The sequence below is a fragment of the Procambarus clarkii genome, chromosome 3, assembly GCF_040958095.1.
Source record: "Procambarus clarkii isolate CNS0578487 chromosome 3, FALCON_Pclarkii_2.0, whole genome shotgun sequence".
Lineage (NCBI taxonomy): Eukaryota > Metazoa > Arthropoda > Malacostraca > Decapoda > Cambaridae > Procambarus > Procambarus clarkii.
Genome location: NC_091152.1, coordinates 13,432,297 through 13,444,360, shown reverse-complemented (window position 1 = coordinate 13,444,360; position 12,064 = coordinate 13,432,297). Strand labels below are relative to the sequence as shown.

The following is a 12,064-nucleotide window of genomic DNA, read 5'->3' as shown; positions in this document are numbered from 1 at the left end:
ACTCCTTGAGCTCCTATGGGACTCCTTGAGCTCCTATGGGACCCCATGAGCTCCTATGGAACTCCTTGAGCTCCTATGGGACTCCTTGAGCTCCTATGGGACCCCTTGAGCTCCCACGGGACCCCTTGACCTCCCACGGGACCCCTTGACCTCCCACGGGACCCTTTGACCTCTCACGGGACCCCTTGACCTCCCACGGGACCCTTTGAGCTCCCACGGGACCCCTTGACCTCCCACGGGACCCTTTGACCTCTCACGGGACCCCTTGACCTCCCACGGGACCCTTTGACCTCTCACGGGACCCTTTGACCTCTCACGGGACCCCTTGACCTCCCACGGGACCCTTTGAGCTCCCACGGGACCCTTTGAGCTCCCACGGGACCCTTTGAGCTCCTACGTTTATGATCAGGCAAAACCATTAAAAAAATCGGAAGTGGATTTTCGTGTACCACAGACGAATGCGCTCACGAAGGCCTCGAACGAGCACACGGACTTGCCGAATACACTATCCACGTCACTCACAATGGTCACTCCCATCACCCACTTAATTGTCACTTAAAACCCATTACCACTTAATATACTCATCACCCCCCCCCCTATGCCTCGATAAAAGTACAAAATGATAAATTAAAGAAAATTAAGAATGTTTAAAACTTCTCGCTGTAGGGAGGACTCCCACAGTGGGAGGAGGTCCCCCCATGGTGACTCCCACAGTGGGAGGAGGTCCCATTGTGACTCCCACAGTGGGAGGAGGTCCCATTGTGACTCCCACAGTGGGAGGAGGTCCCATTGTGACTCCCACAGTGGGAGGAGGTCCCATTGTGACTCCCACAGTGGAAGGAGGTCCCATTGTGACTCCCACAGTGGGAGGAGGTCCCATTGTGACTCCCACAGTGGGAGGAGGTCCCCCATGGTGACTCCCACAGTGGGAGGAGGTCCCCCCATGGTGACTCCCACAGTGGGAGGAGGTCCCATGGTGACTCCCACAGTGGGAGGAGGTCCCCCCATGGTGACTCCCACAGTGGGAGGAGGTCCCCCCATGGTGACTCCCACAGTGGGAGGAGGTCCCCCCCATGGTGACTCCCACAGTGAGAGGAGGTCCCATTGTGACTCCCACAGTGGGAGGAGGTCCCCCCATGGTGACTTCCACAGTGAAAGGAGGTCCCATTGTGACTCCCACAGTGGGAGGAGGTCCCCCCATTGTGACTCCCACAGTGGGAGGAGGTCCCCCCATGGTGACTCCCACAGTGGGAGGAGGTCCCCCCATGGTGACTCCCACAGTGGGAGGAGGTCCCCCCATGGTGACTCCCACAGTGGGAGGAGGTCCCCCCATGGTGACTCCCACAGTGGGAGGAGGTCCCCCCATGGTGACTCCCACAGTGGGAGGAGGTCCCCCCATGGTGACTCCCACAGTGGGAGGAGGTCCCCCCATGGTGACTCCCACAGTGGGAGGAGGTCCCCCCATGGTGACTCCCACAGTGGGAGGAGGTCCCCCCATGGTGACTCCCACAGTGGGAGGAGGTCCCCCAATGGTGACTCCCACAGTGGGAGGAGGTCCCCCCATGGTGACTCCCACAGTGGGAGGAGGTCCCATTGTGACTCCCACAGTGGGAGGAGGTCCCCCAATGGTGACTCCCACAGTGGGAGGAGGTCCCATTGTGACTCCCACAGTGGGAGGAGGTCCCATTGTGACTCCCACAGTGGGAGGAGGTCCCATGGTGACTCCTACAGTGGGAGGAGGTCCCATTGTGACTCCCACAGTGGGAGGAGGTCCCATTGTGACTCCCACAGTGGGAGGAGGTCCCATTGTGATTCCCACAGTGGGAGGAGGTCCCATTGTGACTCCCACAGTGGGAGGAGGTCCCCCCATGGTGACTCCCACAGTGGGAGGAGGTCCCCCCATGGTGACTCCCACAGTGGGAGGAGGTCCCCCCATGGTGACTCCCACAGTGGGAGGAGGTCCCCCCATGGTGACTCCCACAGTGGGAGGAGGTCCCCCCATGGTGACTCCCACAGTGGGAGGAGGTCCCCCCATGGTGACTCCCACAGTGGGAGGAGGTCCCATTGTGACTCCCACAGTGGGAGGAGGTCCCATTGTGACTCCCACAGTGGGAGGAGGTCCCATTGTGACTCCCACAGTGGGAGGAGGTCCCCCCATGGTGACTCCCACAGTGGGAGGAGGTCCCCCCATGGTGACTCCCACAGTGGGAGGAGGTCCCATGGTGACTCCCACAGTGGGAGGAGGTCCCATTGTGACTCCCACAGTGGGAGGAGGTCCCCCCATGGTGACTCCCACAGTGGGAGGAGGTCCCATTGTGACTCCCACAGTGGGAGGAGGTCCCCCCATGGTGACTCCCACAGTGGGAGGAGGTCCCATTGTGACTCCCACAGTGGGAGGAGGTCCCCCCATTGTGACTCCCACAGTGGGAGGAGGTCCCCCCATGGTGACTCCCACAGTGGGAGGAGGTCCCATTGTGACTCCCACAGTGGGAGGAGGTCCCATGGTGACTCCCACAGTGGGAGGAGGTCCCATTGTGACTCCCACAGTGGGAGGAGGTCCCATTGTGACTCCCACAGTGGGAGGAGGTCCCCCCATGGTGACTCCCACAGTGGGAGGAGGTCCCCCATGGTGACTCCCACAGTGGGAGGAGGTCCCTTCATGGTGACTCCCACAGTGGGAGGAGGTCCCCCCATGGTGACTCCCACAGTGGGAGGAGGTCCCCCCATGGTGACTCCCACAGTGGGAGGAGGTCCCCCCATGGTGACTCCCACAGTGGGAGGAGGTCCCCCCATGGTGACTCCCACAGTGGGAGGAGGTCCCCCCATGGTGACTCCCACAGTGGGAGGAGGTCCCCCCATGGTGACTCCCACAGTGGGAGGTGGTCCCCCCATGGTGACTCCCACAGTGGGAGGAGGTCCCCCCATGGTGACTCCCACAGTGGGAGGAGGTCCCCCCATGGTGACTCCCACAGTGGGAGGAGGTCCCCCCATGGTGACTCCCACAGTGGGAGGAGGTCCCACCATGGTGACTCCCACAGTGGGAGGAGGTCCCCCCATGGTGACTCCCACAGTGGGAGGTGGTCCCCCCATGGTGACTCCCACAGTGGGAGGTGGTCCCCCCATGGTGACTCCCACAGTGGGAGGTGGTCCCCCCATGGTGACTCCCACAGTGGGAGGTGGTCCCATGGTGTGGGCCCAAAGGGTGTGAAATATACGAATATTTTAGCATATTAAAACTTTGGAATTTGCTCTCATTATTTCCCTAAAAGAGAAGTGAAGGTAGAGGAACGACTATGCCGGACTTGGCGCGAGGGAATATACCATGGTATAGGGAATATGTTAGGGGAACTATTTCATGTTAGGGGGAAGTATAAGGAAGTATGGGGGACATATTGAATGTTTTTTGAACTACGTCCCTGAGCCCATTATGTGCCTCTGTAACCCTTTAAACTACCGCCCACAAGAGGGGTATGGGGTGCATAATAAATGAACTAAACTAACTTAACTTTTATACTATGGCTCACGTTAGGGCGAAATATATCAGGATAGGGAAACTATATGGACGCAGGTTCGAATCCTCTAGATGCTCCCGGACGCAGGTTCGAATCCTCGTCACGGCTCTTGTGGATTTGTTCAGGGAAACTATACTTTGTTAGGGAAAATATAACATGTTATATAAACTATTCCATGTTAGGGGAAATATATACAATATTAGGGGAACTATTCCATGTTAGGGAAATATTTTAAGGGAAAGTATAAGATAAGTATGAGGGGGGGGGGGAAATAAGAAAATGAGGAACATAAAAGTAATCAAAACATAAATCTTTTCTTTCTTAACAAACAAACAAAAATTGTTTATGTAACCATTACAAAAAAAGTCATACAAATATAATTCAATGCTTATGAATGTCTCAGTTATAATTTCGCCTAAAGGCTACGCCTTACACAAATTATTTTACGAATTAACTAAAAAAAAAAATTACTTATTTTTCATTAAAACACGATTTTAAAACTAAAAATTAAAACCCAAACAGTTTGTGATTTTAAGTCGAACGTCAGAGCCACTTAACATAGAAAATGGCATGGAATAATAGGCCAATAATAATAGGAATAAAAATGGCATGGAATAATAGGCCAATAATAATAGGAATAAAAATGGCATGGAATAATAGGCCAATAATAATAGGAATAAAAATGGCATGGAATAATAGGCCAATAATAATAGGAATAAAAATGGCATGGAATAATAGGCCAATAATAATAGGAATAAAAATGGCATGGAATAATAGGCCAATAATAATAGGAATAAGAGAGATAATAAACACGAATAAAAAAATAATGAGGGTTACAATTAGTAAATCAGAAATAGTGAGAAATGAGAAGGAAAAGGCAGATGGATAATGAGGAAGAGAATGGAGAACAATTAGATGAGAGTGGTATATACAAAATGGGGAAATGCAATAAGAAATTACATTATTATATTAAGCAATAAGGAATTGCATTATTACATTAAGGAATAAGGAATTACATTAAGGAATTACATTAAGGAATAAGGAATCACATTAAGGAATAAGGAATTACAGTAAGGAATAAGGAATTACAGTAAGCAATAAGGAATTACATCATTACATTAAGCAATAAGGAATTACATTATTACATTAAGGAATAAGGAATTACATTATTACATTAAGCAATAAGGAATTACATTATTACATTAAGCAATAAGGAATTACATTATTACATTAAGCAATAAGGAATTACATTATTACATTAAGCAATAAGGAATCACATTATTACATTAAGCAATAAGGAATTACATCATTACATTAAGCAATAAGGAATTACATTATTACATTAAGCAATAAGGAATTACATTATTACATTAAGCAATAAGGAATTACATCATTACATTAAGCAATAAGGAATTACATTATTACATTAAGGAATAAGGAATTACATCATTATATTCAGCAATAAGGAATTACATTATTACAGTAAGCAATAAGGAATTACATTATTACATTAAGCAATAAGGAATTACATTATTACATTAAGCAATAAGGAATTACATTATTACATTAAGCAATAAGGAATTACATTATTACATTAAGCAATAAGGAATTACATCATTACATTAAGCAATAAGGAATTACATTATTACATTAAGCAATAAGGAATTACATTATTACATTAAGCAATAAGGAATTACATTAAGCAATAAGGAATTACATTATTACATTAAGCAATAAGGAATTACATTATTACATTAAGCAATAAGGAATTACATCATTACATTAAGCAATAAGGAATTACATTATTACATTAAGCAATAAGGAATTACATTATTACATTAAGCAATAAGGAATTACATTATTACATTAAGCAATAAGGAATTACATTATTACATTAAGCAATAAGGAATTGCATTATTACATTAAGGAATAAGGAATTACATTAAGGAATAAGGAATTACATTAAGGAATAAGGAATTACATTAAGGAATAAGGAATCACATTAAGGAAAAAGGAATTACATTAAGGAATAAGGAATTACATTATTACATTAAGGAATAAGGAATTGCATTAAGCAATAAGGAATTACATTAGCAATAAGGAATTACATTATTACATTAAGCAATAAGGAATTACATTATTACATTAAGCAATAAGGAATTACATTATTACATTAAGCAATAAGGAATTACATTAGCAATAAGGAATCTGAGGATTGTATAGTTTTACCAAACAGGAAGTTGTATTAAATTAGGGGAAAAATTTGTTACAATGAAAAATATTAAAAACTCAAAACAAAAAATTGTCTTGAGAAGAACATTAGAGAGGAAATAAAGTGGTGCTAACTGGGGGAGGGAAAAAAGTAGCGAGGGGCATAAAGTAGTGGTTGTGTCGGAAGGGGGGGGGGGGAGATGGGGGGGGGTATTAGCGAAGGAAAAATGAGATTGATATTAGTGAGGACATATATATATAGCGGTGGTAAGGGGAAATAATATAGGTACGGGCAGTAAGTGGAGGGAATAAAAGGGGGGTGGGTAGGGGGGAGGAGGAGCACCATATAGATGGGATACAATTAAGAGGAGAAAAATAATGGTAGAGGAATATAATAGTGGGAGAGATTAATGTAAATAGAAGAATTGGGAGTAAATGGGGAGGGAATGCAAGACATGGGGGAATTGAGAAAGGGGAGGGGGGAGGGGAAAGGGGAGGAGGGGGGGGTAGAGAGCGAGCGTGAGTGATGGGGGGGGGGAGGGGAGGGGAGGGGATGGGGGAGGGGAGGGGATGGGGGGAGGGGAGGGGGGAAGGGGCATAAGGGGCGTGCAAGTGATGGGAAAGATATTGGTCACAGCGGGGAACCCGCAGCCATTTCCTGTAACTCCTAAACCTATTCTCCATCCCTCCCCCCACCCTCCCCTCTGCCTCCCACTACCATCGCAACCACTACCACCACCCACCAACACCCTACTACCACCACCACTACCATCACGACTACCACCACTACCACCACATTACAGCTGAAGAAAGTTCCGGATGCCACCTCTATCCAAAATCATTAGGAAAGCTTCGACAAAGAATTTGTTTAAGCGTTTGGTTCCCTAGTCTATCCTGCCCTCAGGTTCTCTAGTCTATCCTGCCCTCAGGTTCCCTAGTCTATCCTGCCCTCAGGTTCTCTAGTCTATCCTGCCCTCAGGTTCCCTAGTCTATCCTGCCCTCAGGTTCTCTAGTCTATCCTGCCCTCAGGTTCCCTAGTCTATCCTGCCCTCAGGTTCTCTAGTCTATCCTGCCCTCAGGTTCCCTAGTCTATCCTGCCCTCAGGTTCTCTAGTCTATCCTGCCCTCAGGTTCTCTAGTCTATCCTGCCCTCAGGTTCCCTAGTCTATCCTGCCCTCAGGTTCCCTAGTCTATCCTGCCCTCAGGTTCTCTAGTCTATCCTGCCCTCAGGTTCCCTAGTCTATCCTGCCCTCAGGTTCCCTAGTCTATCCTGCCCTCAGGTTCTCTAGTCTATCCTGCCCTCAGGTTCTCTAGTCTATCCTGCCCTCAGGTTCTCTAGTCTATCCTGCCCTCAGGTTCTCTAGTCTATCCTGCCCTCAGGTTCTCTAGTCTATCCTGCCCTCAGGTTCTCTAGTCTATCCTGCCCTCAGGTTCTCTAGTCTATCCTGCCCTCAGGTTCTCTAGTCTATCCTGCCCTCAGGTTCTCTAGTCTATCCTGCCCTCAGGTTCTCTAGTCTATCCTGCCCTCTGGTTCCCCTAGTCTATCCTGCCCTCAGGTCTGTGAAGGGCAAGCATAGGGAACTTTCAGAAAATATTGCTGGAATTTCTTTCCTAGAAGAGTCAATGAAATTTCCCCGCCTCTAGTTTCTCCCTCGTCGTTGCTCTGTAGTCTTAGAAATTTTCCCCGTTATTTCTCCAGATATTTTCCTACCATTCAGAAATCTTTTTGGCCTTAAAAGATTTCCCCTACAGTCGAACACTTTGTCCCCTCAAACTTCAATGCTACCAAGAAATTTTCATTCCAAAGTTTACTGCCATCCTGGAAATTTCCTACCACTTTTTTTCCCTCTCACACCCCACAATCTTTTTCCCTGCCATCCAGAAAGTTTCCCCCCTACCCTACCCCTACCTCCCCCCCTCTCCCACAGAACACATACCCTTTCCACATTTCTTTGACAGCTAGATATTCCATCTCCCATCTTTCCCTGCCACCCATAAATTTCCCTCTTTCTGGGGGTTTTTGTCTTTTTTTTCCCCTAGCTTTTGACGTCCCCGCCAGACACCTCTATAGCTGTTCTTCCCTTATCTCTCTTGGTGCGCTCAAACTTTCCCCGCCATGTTCCTCCATCTTGTTAATTCCCGTCATATCCTTCGGCCTCTTTTGTAGGTCCCGATGGCCCCTCTTTTGCAGGTCCTGTTGGCCCCTCTTTTGTAGGTCCTGTTGGCCCCTCTTTTGTAGGTCCTGTAGGCCCCTCTTTTGTAGGTCCTGTTGACCGTCTTTTGTAGGTCCTGTTGGCCCCTCTTTTGTAGGTCCTGTTGGCCCCTCTTTTGTAGGTCCTGTTGGCCCCTCTTTTGTAGGTCCTGTTGGCCCCTCTTTTGTAGGTCCTGTTGGCCCTCTTTTGTAGGTCCTGTTGGCCCCTCTTTTGTATGTCCTGTTGGCCCCTCTTTTGTAGGTCCCGTTGGCCCCTCTTTTGTAGGTCCTGTTGGCCCCTCTTTTGTAGGTCCCGTTGGCCCCTCTTTTGTAGGTCCTGTTGGCCCCTCTTTTGTAGGTCCTGTTGGCCCCTCTTTTGTAGGTCCTGTTGGCCCCTCTTTTGTAGGTCCTGTTGGCCCCTCTTTTGTAGGTCCTGTTGGCCCTCTTTTGTAGGTCCCGTTGGCCCTCTTTTGTAGGTCCTGTTGGCCCCTCTTTTGTAGGTCCTGTTGGCCCCTCTTTTGTAGGTCCTGTTGGCCCTCTTTTGCAGGTCCTGTTGGCCCTCTTTTGTAGGTCCTGTTGGCCCTCTTTTGTAGGTCCTGTTGGCCCTCTTTTGCAGGTCCTGTTGACCCTCTTCTGTAGGTCCTGTTGGCCCTCTTTTGTAGGTCCTGTTGACCGTCTTTTGTAGGTCCTGTTGGCCCCTCTTTTGTAGGTCCTGTTGGCCCTCTTTTGTAGGTCCTGTTGGCCCCTCTTTTGTAGGTCCTGTTGGCCCCTCTTTTGTAGGTCCTGTTGGCCCCTCTTTTGTAGGTCCTGTTGGCCCCTCTTTTACATATCTCATTCTCCCCTTAATGCCTTTTTTTCCCCATTTCCCTAAGTGCAGCTTTTATCACCCCTTCCTTCACAATTTTCCATCACTTTTGTTGTCGCTCAGTTCTTCTCTCCCTCCTTTTCCTTTCCTATTCCATTCGTTCTTCCCAAGCCGCTCTCCTGATTGACGATTGGTGAAGATTAAGCCACCCAAGAGGTGGCACGGGCATGAATAACCCGTATTCCGCTTTCCCATATTGTTGGTGTTATAAGATTTAGTTACTTGGAACAAGTTCCAAGTAACTTGGAACAAGTAACAAGAACAAGTAAGTAAGTTCCAAGTAACGTGCTACTTGGAACAAGTTCCAAGTAGCACGGGCTATGGTGAACCCGTAACTTACCTGACGCAGGAGCGGGGCAAGTAGCACGGGCTATGGTGAACCCGTAACTTACCTGACGCAGGAGCGGGGCAAGTAGCACGGGCTATGGTGAGCCCGTAACTTACCTGACGCAGGAGCGGGGCAAGTAGCACGGGCTATGGTGAGCCCGTAACTTACCCGACAGCAGGAGCGGGGCAAGTAGCACGGGCTATGGTGAGCCCGTAACTTACCTGACGCAGGAGCGGGGCAAGTAGCACGGGCTATGGTGAGCCCGTAACTTACCTGACGCAGGAGCGGGGCAAGTAGCACGGGCTATGGTGAGCCCGTAACTTACCTGACGCAGGAGCGGGGCAAGTAGCACGGGCTATGGTGAGCCCGTAACTTACCTGACGCAGGAGCGGGGCAAGTAGCACGGGCTATGGTGAGCCCGTAACTTACCTGACGCAGGAGCGGGGCAAGTAGCACGGGCTATGGTGAGCCCGTAACTTACCTGACGCAGGAGCGGGGCAAGTAGCACGGGCTATGGTGAGCCCGTAACTTACCTGATGCAGGAGCGGGGCAAGTAGCACGGGCTATGGTGAGCCCGTAACTTACCTGGCACAGGAGCGGGGCAAGTAGCACGGGCTATGGTGAGCCCGTAACTTACCTGGCACAGGAGCGGGGCAAGTAGCACGGGCTATGGTGAGCCCGTAATACGCTCTTTCATCACCCATCTTGTACTTCCTCTCACCTGTCACTCCCTCGGCCCTTTTCCCTTCTCTTTCTCCGCTTCTCCCGTTTCTTATTTGTTTTCCTTTTCCTCAGGCCTTCCCATCATCTTTCGCCTTTTCATTCGTTCCCTCTCTTCCCTCTCACTCGTTCCCTCTCTTCCCTCTCACTCGTTCCCTCTCTTCCCTCTCACTCGTTCCCTCTCTTCCCTCTCACTCGTTCCCTCTCTTCCCTCTCACTCGTTCCCTCTCTTCCCTCTCACTCGTTCCCTCTCTTCCCTCTCACTCGTTCCCTCTCTTCCCTCTCACTCGTTCCCTCTCTTCCCTCTCACTCGTTCCCTCTCTTCCCTCTCACTCGTTCCCTCTCTTCCCTCTCACTCGTTCCCTCTCTTCCCTCTCACTCGTTCCCTCTCTTCCCTCTCACTCGTTCCCTCTCTTCCCTCTCACTCGTTCCCTCTCTTCCCTCTCACTCGTTCCCTCTCTTCCCTCTCACTCGTTCCCTCTCTTCCCTCTCACTCGTTCCCTCTCTTCCCTCTCACTCGTTCCCTCTCTTCCCTCTCACTCGTTCCCTCTCTTCCCTCTCACTCGTTCCCTCTCTTCCCTCTCACTCGTTCCCTCTCTTCCCTCTCACTCGTTCCCTCTCTTCCCTCTCACTCGTTCCCTCTCTTCCCTCTCACTCGTTCCCTCTCTTCCCTCTCACTCGTTCCCTCTCTTCCCTCTCACTCGTTCCCTCTCTTCCCTCTCACTCGTTCCCTCTCTTCCCTCTCACTCGTTCCCTCTCTTCCCTCTCACTCGTTCCCTCTCTTCCCTCTCACTCGTTCCCTCTCTTCCCTCTCACTCGTTCCCTCTCTTCCCTCTCACTCGTTCCCTCTCTTCCCTCTCACTCGTTCCCTCTCTTCCCTCTCACTCGTTCCCTCTCTTCCCTCTCACTCGTTCCCTCTCTTCCCTCTCACTCGTTCCCTCTCTTCCCTCTCACTCGTTCCCTCTCTTCCCTCTCACTCGTTCCCTCTCTTCCCTCTCACTCGTTCCCTCTCTTCCCTCTCACTCGTTCCCTCTCTTCCCTCTCACTCGTTCCCTCTCTTCCCTCTCACTCGTTCCCTCTCTTCCCTCTCACTCGTTCCCTCTCTTCCCTCTCACTCGTTCCCTCTCTTCCCTCTCACTCGTTCCCTCTCTTCCCTCTCACTCGTTCCCTCTCTTCCCTCTCACTCGTTCCCTCTCTTCCCTCTCACTCGTTCCCTCTCTTCCCTCTCACTCGTTCCCTCTCTTCCCTCTCACTCGTTCCCTCTCTTCCCTCTCACTCGTTCCCTCTCTTCCCTCTCACTCGTTCCCTCTCTTCCCTCTCACTCGTTCCCTCTCTTCCCTCTCACTCGTTCCCTCTCTTCCCTCTCACTCGTTCCCTCTCTTCCCTCTCACTCGTTTCCTCTCTTCCCTCTCACTCGTTTCCTCTCTTCCCTCTCACTCGTTCCCTCTCTTCCCTCTACCCCCTCCCCCCCGCTGTCATCCATCAACTCTCAACCACTTCATCCACCTGGACCTTTCACCTTCTCTCCCTATTCCTTGAGAATGCGTGATGACGGGAGAGATAATGATGTCGGCGGCTGGCGAATGTTCCCCCAGACTTGAGAATAGGGGGGAAAAGTTTTTCCCCTCCTCCCCCTCTCCCCACTCCCTAGAAGCCCCCTCTACCTGTCATCTAAACTTTCTTATTATTTGGATTCTCCTTTAGTCTTCTTCTTCTTCATCTTAAACTTTGCTATTTCCTTTTTTATTAACAATAGTGTGTTACTAAATAGTGGTCAACCCTGACAGGAAGTGAAACACACACACACAGGTGTTGATTGACGGTTGAGAGGCGGGACCAAAGAGCCAGAGCTCAACCCCAGCAGGCACAATTAGGTGAGTACACACACACACACACACACACACACACACACACACACACACACACACACACACAGACAGTACCCAAATGTGGAAACTGAGTACCCACATGAGCCACAGGGACGTTAGAAAGAACTTTTTCAGTGTCAGAGTAGTTAGTAAATGGAATGCATTAGGCAGTGATGTGGTGGAGGCTGACTCCATACACAGTTTCAAGTGTAGATATGATAGAACCCAGTAGGCTCAGGAGCCTGTACACCAGTTGATTGACGGTTGAGAGGCGGGACCAAAGAGCCAGAGCTCAACCCCAGCAAGCATAACTAGGTGAAGCAACGTTTATGTAAATGAATAAGTTATCCAGTTGAACATTAGTTATTCA

The 12,064-nt window shown here is 49.6% G+C and overlaps 1 protein-coding gene across 1 annotated transcript; it reads right to left on the bottom strand.

Moving 5' to 3' along the window:
- Positions 1–7,854: 7,854 nt before the first annotated feature.
- Positions 7,855–8,748, bottom strand: LOC123760959 (transcription elongation factor A protein-like 5). Its single transcript, XM_045746783.2, has one exon. The coding sequence runs from the start codon at positions 8,746–8,748 to the stop codon at positions 7,855–7,857; it is 894 nt and encodes a 297-aa protein (XP_045602739.2).
- Positions 8,749–12,064: the final 3,316 nt, after the last annotated feature.